The sequence below is a fragment of the Nematolebias whitei genome, chromosome 21 (assembly GCF_014905685.2).
Source record: "Nematolebias whitei isolate Nwh7 chromosome 21, NemWhi1, whole genome shotgun sequence".
Taxonomy (NCBI): domain Eukaryota; kingdom Metazoa; phylum Chordata; class Actinopteri; order Cyprinodontiformes; family Rivulidae; genus Nematolebias; species Nematolebias whitei.
In genome coordinates this window covers 34,107,379-34,119,036 of record NC_056518.1, presented here as the reverse complement: position 1 = coordinate 34,119,036, position 11,658 = coordinate 34,107,379, and the positions used below count along the sequence as shown (strand labels likewise).

The 11,658-nt window shown below is 45.5% G+C and overlaps 1 protein-coding gene across 1 annotated transcript; it reads left to right on the top strand.

Moving 5' to 3' along the window:
* Positions 1-4,708: 4,708 nt before the first annotated feature.
* arhgap5 (Rho GTPase activating protein 5) lies at positions 4,709-10,905 on the top strand (the record flags this gene model as incomplete). The annotated part of the gene is given in 2 exon segments (XM_037695530.1): positions 4,709-8,625; positions 10,752-10,905. Coding segments are annotated over 2 exon segments (3,880 nt in total), but the record flags the coding sequence as incomplete, so codon positions are not given.
* Positions 10,906-11,658: the final 753 nt, after the last annotated feature.

Below are 11,658 nucleotides of genomic sequence, written 5' to 3'. Positions count from 1 at the left end.
GGTTCCTAGGGTTCAGTCGGAGGGTTCCTAGGGTTCAGTCGGAGGGTTCCTAGGGTTCAGTCAGAGGGTTCCTAGGGTTCAGTCAGAGGGTTCCTAGGGTTCAGTCAGAGGGTTCCTAGGGTTCAGTCAGAGGGTTCCTAGGGTTCAGTCAGAGAGTTCCTAGGGTTCAATCAGAGGGTTCCTAGGGTTCAGTCAGAGGGTTCCTAGGTTGGTCCAGCAGATCCCTTTCACCCAAATACTTGGGGAGGGGGGTGTATATCTGTCTTTATTTATTTATTTTTGTTCTGAGCACCACAGACTGAAACAAACGGGTTCTTAAAAACCATTCATTTGTTTGTGCCATTGTGCAGACGCACCCTCACCGGTGTGGCGGTGGTGATGCTCACCTGTGACACCTGTCCATCAGAGGGTTTTTGTTTTATATGCTGGTCACCTGAGCTGCTGACAGGTCTGAGACTGGTGCGGGGTCGATGGAGTCGACCAACCCGACCATAAACCGTTCTTCCTCCTCCATCAGAGGACGGAGGATTCAGGATTCGAGGCTCCTGGCGCTGCAGCTCTGACCCTTTAAAGAAGGCTGACGCGCTGGTTTGAAGACGCTGCCTTTTTGTTCCCTGCACGCCGTCTTTGTAACTTCCTGGCTTCTTATCGCACGGTTGGATCAGAAACTGAGTCATAATGTTTGAAAGTTCTCGTCCGTGATTGTTGGCTGGTTGTGAGGGTGGAGGTGAGGTGGAGGCCGGTCTCTGCCTGGTGGAAATGATGCAACAGCTCAGGTGTTGGGAGGAACTTTGGGGTTTGGGCTGACTTCTAAGCTGCCGGGACTTTTCTTCTCTGGAGCGTCGTCACGTTTAGATTCACGCTTCAGTTCCTCATGGATTTATCAAGAAAAGTCCCCCCCCCCCCCCCCCCGCCCCCCGGCTGCTTCATGTTCTGCTGTTTGAGGGCTTATCAGCGTTTAGCCGTCTCTGAAGCAGCCTGCAAAGTGACACGTTAATCCCCCGCAGCCTCGGCTTCGGCTCACATTTAGCTGTCAGCGCAGATGTGCGGTGGGCTCTGCTTCTGGCTGTTAATATTAATGGGACTATCAGAGGCTCCTTCCAGGTGTTTGCAGCTGTACAGGTGAACAGAGCAAGTCAGATGCTTGTGTTTGAGCCGACCTTCACAAATATTGAGGTTCAGATGTGGAAATGTCTGTTTTAGTCCAACAGGAAGTGGTGGTTTGAGTTTTTAAACGCTTCCTGGTCGTGATGGTTGTCACCTAATCTGTGCAGACGAACCTCAAAGCTTTAACATCTGACTTGTAAATCCTTAAGGGACGCTCGGTGTTCGGAAAGTCCGGGGCTCCACAGAACGTGTAGTTTTATTCATGTATACGAGATAAACACGCAGGTGTACGTGTAAATCAGTAACGAGGATGCGTCGTCCTTCTTTTCTCTTTCTAAGATCAGTTTGGAAAAAACATAATAATGTAGTTAGTCCAGTTTTGTGCATCGTAAGAGTCAGAGGGTTCTACACATTAACTACAACCGTCCTTCTTTACTCACGTTCCTGTGACTGTAACCGTATGACAGGAATGCATATCGCCCGCCGCCTCGCATGTCTCGTACCATCTGTTAGCCCTCGGAGTCTGTGCTGGGGAGGACTCGGCTACTACCACACCAAATCTTAGCTCGGTGTCTGTAAAAACCACAAGTTGTGTGAACGTTTATGAAGCGTTCGCCTGTCAAATCGTAAATCAAAACATTCAGCTCCTTCAGGACAATCCTGCTTTGACTTTTGGTGCAGCTTTAGCTTTTTGAAACTTTTTTTTTTAGCCTTTTCTGCCACTTGTTTCCTCGTAGAAAATGAATGGAGCTCATTTTACATCCTTGAAATCTTCAGATATGTTCACAACCTTTTACTGCTCCTTTCACATTTTGTTCTGCTTCTTTCAGCTTTCTTGTGCAAATTTAATATTTTTTTAGCTACTTTCAGCTGTTTTTCATCTGTTTTGTGCTCCTTTTAGATTCTTTCAGCTAACCACAACATTTTTGTGCTTCTTGTAACGTATTTCTGCTAATTTCAGATTATTGTTCTCCTTTCAGCTTTTTTATGCAAGTTTCAGCTTTTTCAGCTTATATTTAGCTGTTTTTATGCTAATGCTTTGGCTTTTTTGACCAATTCCATATTTTTTGCACTCATTAAAAAAAATTCTGCCTAATTCAGCAAAAATGTGCTCTCTCCACTTCCTTTTGGTAATTTAAGCTTTTTTCAGAAATTTTTAGCTACTTTTAAGCAAATTTATTTTTTGTTAATTTCAGCTTTTTTTCAAACAATATCCATTTTTTAGTACAGTACTCATTTCAGCTTCTTTCAGTCTAATTGGGTAAACATGTTCTTTTTGCTTTCTTCTGCTAATTTAAGCTTATTCTTCCTTTTTAGCATTTTAGCATTTTCCAGCTAATTTAATCAGTTTTCATATAAATTTAATTTTTTTTGCGGTAATTTGTTACTTTCATCCTAATTATCTTCTTTCTGGTAATTTCAGCTCCTTGCAGGTTTTTTTTCTACTTTTTCAGCTTTGTCTGTCTTTTCAGCTCCTTTTTAGCTTCTCTGTGCTAAATTTAGCGTTTTCAACTAATTCCACTTTTTTTTTTAGATCATATCAGCGCCTTCCACTTCCTCCTGTTTTTTAAGCTTCTTTCTGCCTTTTCAGCTTTTTTCCCTTCTAATTTCAGCTTATTTTTGTAGCTAATATTCGTAATTCTTCTATCATTTCAGCTTATTTGAAATTAATTTGGCAAGTAAGTGTTCTTTCTGCTTTTTTTCTGCTAACTTAGGCTTGTTGTTCAATTTTAGCTACATTTCAGCATGTTTTTAGCTGATTTCAGCTGTTCTTCAGCAATAAGCATTCACGTAGCATTTTCGCAGCAAATGCCGTTTCTCTAGTTTTATTTTGTATTTAAGTTTGATTAACTGGGGCGGCCATCTTGAATCAGGCTTATTGTGGAAGTTTCCAAAACAAGGAATTTGTAAACAAACAATGTAACTCACAATTTAGTCCTGATTGTGTTGTTTGTTGTTGTGTGCTCAAAATAAACATGAAAAACAAAAACGAAAAGATGAGGATGAAAGAAATCAGTGAATTTTATTAAAATTTATCCAATGTTTAACATATTTAACTCATAATTCTTCTGAAAATGAGTCCTGGTGACTCGGTGAGACTACCTGTATAAATAAAGATTAAATAAATTATGTGATGATTTTATTGTTCAGCTTTAACGAGTACCAAACCACTTTTTGTTTGTTATAGTCACACGTTTTGTTTTTTTATCTGAAACTGTATTGCTGGCTGCTTTAGCCATTAGACCTATAAATGAAGCTTATTTGTTGACAAATATTATGTTTTCAATAAAACTTTACTTGCTTAAGAACGTTTTTGCCGTCAGGGCGTATTCATATATTTGTTAGTAAACAACTTATGCCGTGGTTTGTTCTGCGCTGCAGCTGTTCGGGAGCAGAGAACAGTTTTTACCTGGCAGGTGTGTCGGCAGATAACCTGTACAGTAGCTGTTCTCATGTTGGATTTGGGAACCTGACAGACCGGCTGGTCGCTTTGCTTTCTCTTTCATCATGAGCTGATTTTCTGGGTGTGTTTCGGGGGCAGTGGACGTGCTCAAACCTCAGGTCAGGCTGAAAAGATTCAGTCTTATTTTGAAAAAGATTGTTCTGATTGTTTAAACATGGTTTTTGAATGTGAGGTCATAATTTGAGCTTAAAGGTGTCCTTTTCTATGCTTCAAGTTTCTAAACCTGTTGATCTACTGAACACACACGTGCACACGCACAGAGGTGACCTCATCACCGTGGCCTGTATAAACAGTCAGGGGAACCTCTGCTTGTTTCCAGTGATCCAGATTCCTCGTGGTGCCGTTTCCCGGGCTCTAACAGTTCTGACTCTCAGCTGCAGTCACTGGCTGGTCGCCACCATTTTATTTATTTATTTATTTTCAAAAGAAAACTGTTCTCTGCGCACGCTGCGATTATTTACCCTCAGGACATGGCAGGTTTGAAGCTCCATGGCAGTGCTGCAGAGTAAAAGTGCAAATACCGTGCAGTCGTGATATTTTTAGACATTTTTTTTTTCTACATTTAGAAGTTTTAAAAAGTTGCAAACAGCAAAATCGTAATTCAAGCGACGACCGTTCCAAGCAAAAGATGGTGACGACAACATGATCTGGATAAAATGTTCACTCCCGCATCTTCTGAAAGGATTTCTTTACGCTCTGCGCAGAAAATATTTTTAAAGTTCAGCCAGTGGTTGTCAAAGCAGACATGCGCTGTTTTTATTCTGCTGCGACACAAATAGTCTGAACAGACCGTTTGTTTTTCACCACAAGAAAACCTGACGTTACTGAGCTCAGCCCATGGTTTTAAATGAGCCATCAATTCACCTCTTAGAAATGTTTACATTTTGCTGTTTAAAACTAACTTCTTGTACATTTATTTTTATTGAACTTGCTCAACGTCAACATTTTTCTGTTTTAATTAGAAAAAAACGAGTATCTTGTACAATTTTTTTGATTAATTAGCTTTTTTTGGTAAATCTGAACGTGGCATGAAGTGCATTTATTACTCTGACAACAAGTGAATCTAAATCTGAATATTTGTTTATTTTCTGTCTGGTCCTGATCCTTTCCTGTTGTCTTCTCCCTCAGGGAGGTGATAATCGGAGAAGCTGGCTGCTCATCCCAGCTCGGAGGGATTCCCGGGACAGGAGCTGAGAGCGACACGAAGACGAGTGTTCACCGGAATAAAAGGATGAAAATGACTGAACCTCCGACCCAGTGACACTGGAATGATATCCTGACCCCTTTCTCTGACAGTAAGCAGGTGTAGCAATGAGCGGGGGGATATAATGGCCAAAAACAAAGATGTACGCCCCCCGATATTTGCCGTCAGCGTGGTTGGCCTCTCTGGGACGGAGAAAGAGAAGGGCAACTGTGGCGTGGGCAAGTCCTGCCTGTGCAACCGATACGTGCGCCCTGATGCAGATAATTACTACTCTGAGCACACCTCCGTGCTCAGCACGATAGACTTTGGTGGACGCGTGGTCAACAATGACCACTTCCTGTACTGGGGGGACGTGTCCCATCGAGGGGACGAGGGTTTGGACTGTAAGATCCAGATTATCGAGCAAACGGAGTTCATCGATGACCAAACGTTTCTTCCTCATCGAAGCACAAACCTTCAGCCGTACACCAAACGAGCGGCGGCGACCAAGCTTCAGTCTGCGGAGAAGCTCATGTACATCTGCACGGACCAGCTGGGCCTGGAGCAGGACTTCGACCAGAAGCAGATGCCGGATGGCAAACTCAACATTGACGGCTTTGTGCTGTGTGTTGACGTCAGCAAGGGTTGCAACAGGAAGTATGAGGACCAGATGAAGTTTGTGAACAGTCTGTACTCACAAATCGTCAAGTCAAAGAAACCGACCGTCGTCGCTGCCACAAAATGCGACGAGTGTGTGGATCAGCATCTACGGGACCTCCACGCCTTCGTAACCAGTAAGAAAAACTTGATGCTGATTGAAACGTCGGCACGTTTCAATATCAACATAGACCTCTGCTTCAACGCTCTGATCCAGCAGCTGGATAAAACGAGGGGAAAGCCTAAAAGTGTGTCTTACCTGGAGGCCTATAAGCTCCAGCGGCAGCTCATCACCTCCGTTACAGACAGATTTGACAAAGTGATGACTCACACGGTGAGAGATTATCACACCACATGGAAAACTGTTGTAAATATCCTGAAGGGGCAACCGGACTACGATGAGTTCATCACCCTGGAGGGCTCCCGTAAAGCACGCAACATGTTCACGAAGCACATCGCACAACTAAAACAAGAGCACATCAAGAAGAGGCGAGAGGAGTACCTGACAGCTCTGCCCAAAACCCTCAACAATCTGTTCAACAACCTGGAGCAGGTGGAAACCCTCTCCTGGACCGAGGCGAAGAGTTTAATCCACAATCGGCCCGATTTCCAGTACTGGTTTGTGGTGCTGGAGCACACGCCCTGGGATGAATCGGACCACATAGATAACAACGACCGCAGGATACCCTTTGACCTCCTGAATACACACGAGGCAGAGAAAATTTACCTTAACCACGTCCAGCACCTGCTGTCTGAGAAAAGACGAGTGGAGATGAAGGACAGGTTCAAGAAGACTCTGGAGCGGGTCCATTTCATCAGCCCGGGGCAGTCATGGGAGGAAGTCATGTGTTTCGTCATGGAAGATGAAGCCTACAAGTACATCACTGATTCAGATCGGAGGGACGTTTACTGTAGGCACCAGCAAGAAATAGTTGAAAAGGCCAAAGAGGATTTTCAGGAAATGCTGTTTGAGCACGCAGAGCTTTTTTATGACCTGGACCTGAACGCCACCCCGAGCTGCGACAAGATGAGCGAGATCCACAGCGTGCTGAACGAGGAGCCCAGGTACCGAGCGCTGCAGAAACTCGCCCCGGACCGAGAGTCCCTCCTCCTTAAACACATTGGCTTCGTTTACCACCCCACTAAAGAGACGTGTCTGAGCGGGCAGAACTGTGTGGACCTGAAAGTGGAGCAGATTCTGGCCAACAGGCTGGTGCAGCTCGACCACGGGCGCTCCAGCCTCTACTACAACAGCGCCAACATCGACAGAATCAACCTCTGCCTCTTGGGAAAGGATGGTTTGTCACAGGAGCTAGCCAATGAGATCCGAGCTCAGTCCACAGACGATGAGTACACCCTGGATGGTAAAATTTATGAAGTTGAGCTTCTTTCTGTAGATGTTAACTCCACGCTGCTCTTCAGCCACACGTGGGTCACCACCTTCAAGCCTCATGGCTGCTTCTGTGTCTTCAACTCCATCGAGTCTCTGAACAGCATCGGTGACTGCATCGGGAGGATCAGAGCAGAAATCGCTCAGAGTCGACGGGATCGGTTCGCTCAGCCGCTCCCTTTCATTCTTATCCTGGCAAACCAGAGGGACAACGTGTGTAAGAACATCCCCATCCTGCGGCACCAGGGACAGCAGCTGGCAAACAAGCTGCAGTGCACCTTTGTCGACATCCCCTCAGGGGCTTTTCCTCGCAAATTCACAGAGTTCCAAATAAAGCAGGGGCTCCGAGCGGTGCTGGAGGGGCTGAAGCATAACTTTGACGTGTTGGCCCCCTTACCCTGCATCAAAGACCTGACGGAGACGGACCTGAGGATAGTCATGTGTGCCATGTGCTGGGATCCGTTCAGCGTCGACCTCATCCTCTCACCCTTCCTGGACTCGCACTGCTGCAGCGCAGGTCAGCCGGGTCAGAGCAACACCCTCATTCTAGACAAGATTATTGGAGACAGCCGGCGCCGGATCCAAGTCACCATCATCTCTTACCACTCTGCCATCGGCGTGCGTAAAGATGAGCTGGTGCATGGCTACATCCTGGTTTACTCTGCCAAACGCAAGGCCTCCATGGCTACCCTGCGGGCATTCCTGGCCGAAGTCCATGATGTTATCCCGGTCCAGATGGTGGCGATCACTGACAGCCAGGCGGATTTCTTTGAGAATGACGCCATCAAGGAGCTGATGACTGAGGGGGAGCACATCGCCACAGAAATCGCCGCCAAGTTTACGGCGCTCTATTCTCTGTCGCAGTATCACCGGCAGACGGAAGTTTTCACCCCCTTCTTTAACGAAGTCCTGGAAAAGAAGCTGAGCATCGAGAGCTCCTTCCTGTTTGACAGCTCATCCCGCGAGTGCACCACCGGCGCCAGCGAAGACGTCTTCCCCACGTCGCCTCACAGCCACTCCCCTGCATACAACACGTATTACCCAGAATCAGATGATGATAACGAGGCTCCGCCCCCCTACAGTCCAATCGGAGACGACGTCCAGCTCCTCCCTACTCCCAGCGAGCGGGCCAAGTACCGGATCGACCTGGAGGGGAACGAGTACCCAGTCCACAGCACGCCTGTTGGAGACCATGAACGCAACCACAAAGTGCCTCCACCTGTCCGGCCCAAACCAGTGCTCCCCAAACCCAATGTGAAAAAACTGGACCCCAACCTGCTCAAAACCATCGAGGCGGGCATGCGGGGGAACCGCAGGATGCCTCGTGGTCCGGTCACGCACACCGAAGATGTGGAGGCGTCTGATAACTATGCAGACCCGGCGGACTCCCTCTATAGACCCAGGGCTTTCGACATATACTTGGTGCCCGATGACACCCACAACCGTCTTATCAAAGTCAAAAACTCCTTTGGTGCGCTGCCGGGCCTCCACGCAGGAGAAGAGGAGGAGAACGGATTTGACCGGAAGTCTCAGGCCGGGCGGCGACCGTCGAAGTACAAACATCGCTCCAAAATCCTGTTCAGCAAAATTAAAGCATACCAGAGACAATTCCACTCGGACAGCGACGGAGAGGAGTCCTGTCCCGCCACGCAGAAGAAGAAGAAGGGACGGGCCCATCGGGGCAGCGAGGAGGACCCGCTGTTGTCCCCGGCTGACCCCTGGAAGCTCGGGATCGATAATCCCGCCATCATGTCTGACCCCGAGCAGGACGACAAGATGAAGAAGAAGAAGAAGACGCCCAAAACGCCAAAAGAACCCAAAAAGGTGAGAATGTTTCTTGTGTTCCTCCAGCTGAAAGTTTTTTTTTTTTTTTAAACATCACAAAGAACAAAAAGCTCTAATAATACAATTATTTACCCAAAATTTTATTTATGATCATATATTTTTTTTTTAATTTGGAGCTGCTACATTTTTATATTTAAGGAACAGTAAATTACATTAAAAAAATATTTTTTTTTAACTTAAAATTGAAATATTCAAATATACTGAAATAAATAAAATCAGCAACATCGAGTACTTCCAAATGATTAAAACCTATAAATTCTGATTTACACCTAATTTTCTTTTATTATTCTAAATTCCCAGTTTTATGATGGCAACATTTTTTTTATCTAAACCTTGCTTTGTCAGGTGGTGGATTATAAATATTAAGAAATAAACGGGAAACCGTCCGTCCTTTTATGAATATAGAAAGATTTTAATACAGTTTTGGTACTTTTTCTATTTATTTACTATTACGGTGTTTACCAATCTGAGTAATTTATCCATAAAAACCGTACAGCTCAGGAGACACATCAGAGAAGCATAACATTTTTAATGACCCGTATTTTGTAGATCGTCTAGTTTTGTGTTTGGAGTAAAACTCAAATAGCAGCAGCAGCTAGCTGTAGCAGCCTGGGCACTTCCTGCAGGAGGTTTTTTCTCCTGTTATGAATTTGAAACTGACCTCGGTCTAGATGTTTGTAGGAAACACTGTGAAGATCTACTTTAGGCTTTAGTCCCGACCCTGCTCTGACTAGCCATTAGCTGGTCGGTCCCTTCAGAATCTAAGACCAGAATGCATGTCGCCCACCGCCTTTCACGCCAGAGTTTTACTTCAGTATTTGTAAAACTGACACTTGAAACCATTTTTCTGTTTGCTGAGGTTGACTGGCAGCCATCTTGAAATGGATTGACTGTAAAAGTTGATCATTTGTAGGTCAGTTTAAATCTGTTTAGAGGATATTTTGCTAACAGACAGCTACTACCGCATCAAATTTTGGCTCATATCTCTGACCTTTCAGCAGAAGGCAATAATTTAAAAAGTTTTTCCAAACAGGAAGTTGTTATTCTTTGACTTTTCCAACACACCTGTCCTAAATGGCTGGAATATCCCTTTAAGATTGTCAGAGGGCCACCATGTTTTTTTCTGCCGTGTTAGTTTAATTAAACTTTAACATTTAAATTTTCCAGAGCCTCTGGGTGCGATCAAATTAAAATTGAACACAAACTGAATAATAAAATCATAACTACTTCCTGTTAGTTTGTTTCTGTAAGCTGTCGGTCAGAACTGGGCCACAGGAACACGAGTGGCAGAACCGCCAATCAGAGAACGGAGTATAAATCAGCAGAGGAAGCTCCTCTGGTGCCGCGGCGCCATGAGAGCGTCTGTTGGACGATTGGAGGCGGGCGTGAAGGGACAACCAGGAGGTACAAAATGGAAGGTGGTTAATCGCCGTCTTGGACAATTAGACGGAACCTCTGTCGGCATGGAAACGCATTGAAGAGCGGGGGATTGTGGGAAATCAAAGCTAACTCAGAGCATCGTTAATCTCACCTGCGTCTGTGTCCCCATGTCTTGATGTCCTCCTTCACATGAATCTCTCCTCTTCCTCCTACATCTCACTGAAGTTATTTCTGATTTGTTCCATGATTGCTCTCCTCTGTCTCCTCCTCCATTGTCTCATCCTCTGATGTCTCCTGTCCTTTGTCTCCTCTGATGTCTCCTGTCCTTTGTCTCCTCTGATGTCTCCTCTGTCTCCTTCCTTCTATAATGTCTCCTCTCCCCCTGTATCCTCTTCTGATGTCTCCTCTCCTCTGACTTCTCCTCCTCTGATGTTTCCTCTCCCCCAGTCTCCTCCTCTGATGTCTCCTCTGTCTCCTTCCTCCTCTGATGTCTCCTCTGTCTCTCCTTCCTCCTCTGATGTTTCCTCTCCTCTGTCTCCTTCCTCCTCTGATGTCTCCTCTCCTCTGTCTCCTTCCTCTGATGGCTCCTTTCCTCCATTTCTTCTCTTGACGTTTCCTCCTCTGTCTCCTTTCTCCTTTAATCTCTCCTCTTTCTTATTCCCCTCCATTCACAGTTTTTTCCTAACTTTCTCATCTCAGTTTTTAATTTTGTTTTTGTCTCATAGCCCAAAGCAAACAAATCCCCGAAGCCTCTCTACCCCCCGACCCGGAGAACCTGGGAGAGCAACTACTTTGGCGTTCCCCTTCAGACCCTGGTGACCGCGGAGCGCCCCATCCCGCTCTTCATCGAGAAATGTGTCGACTACATAGAGCGCACAGGTGAGTTGGCCTGGAAGTCCAGGTTCAGCTGGGTCCTTCAAAACCCAGTCGAGGTGAAGTGGGTTTTGATGTTATCCCACCAGCATGTTCTGTGTTCTGCCGGGCCTCCAGTCAGTCTCATCTCAATAAGCTGTATTGGCCCGGCTGCTGAAGTTTTGCTGGACTGATTGTAAAACGAGCTGCTGAAGGATTAGAGAGATCCAAAAACTGATTAAAGGATAGAAACGGATTTATACAGCGCCACGAGACTCCGGTAAATACGAGAAAAAACATGCAGGAAAAGCTCGGGTTGTTTGGTTTTGGAGTTTGCTCTAGGTGTGATATTTGTTCTGGCTGAGATTTAATCTGATTTAATCAGACAATGAAAAATATTCTAATTAATTATTTGTCTTTTATGATTTTGACTAGCTGCTTCATTGTGAATGTTTAGCATTTAAATTCAATTTTCGTATCGGTTAAAAATGAAACAAACGAGCTGCAGGTGCAGGAGGTGGGGTTTATTGTTGTCCAGACAATTGTGAGAGAACGGATTGATTTTATCGCTTAATGTGATGCACGTATTGTTGCAGTAACCTGGACTGCTGTGGGTGGGATTTGGTTGTGTTGAAGTTCTCTATACGCTGTACGTGTTGAAGCTCCCTACAGTGTATCAAACCCCTCCATTGTGTATCACACCTCTCCACGGTGTGTCACGCCACTACACGGTGTGTCACGCCACTACACGGTGTGTCACGCCACTACACGGTGTGTCAC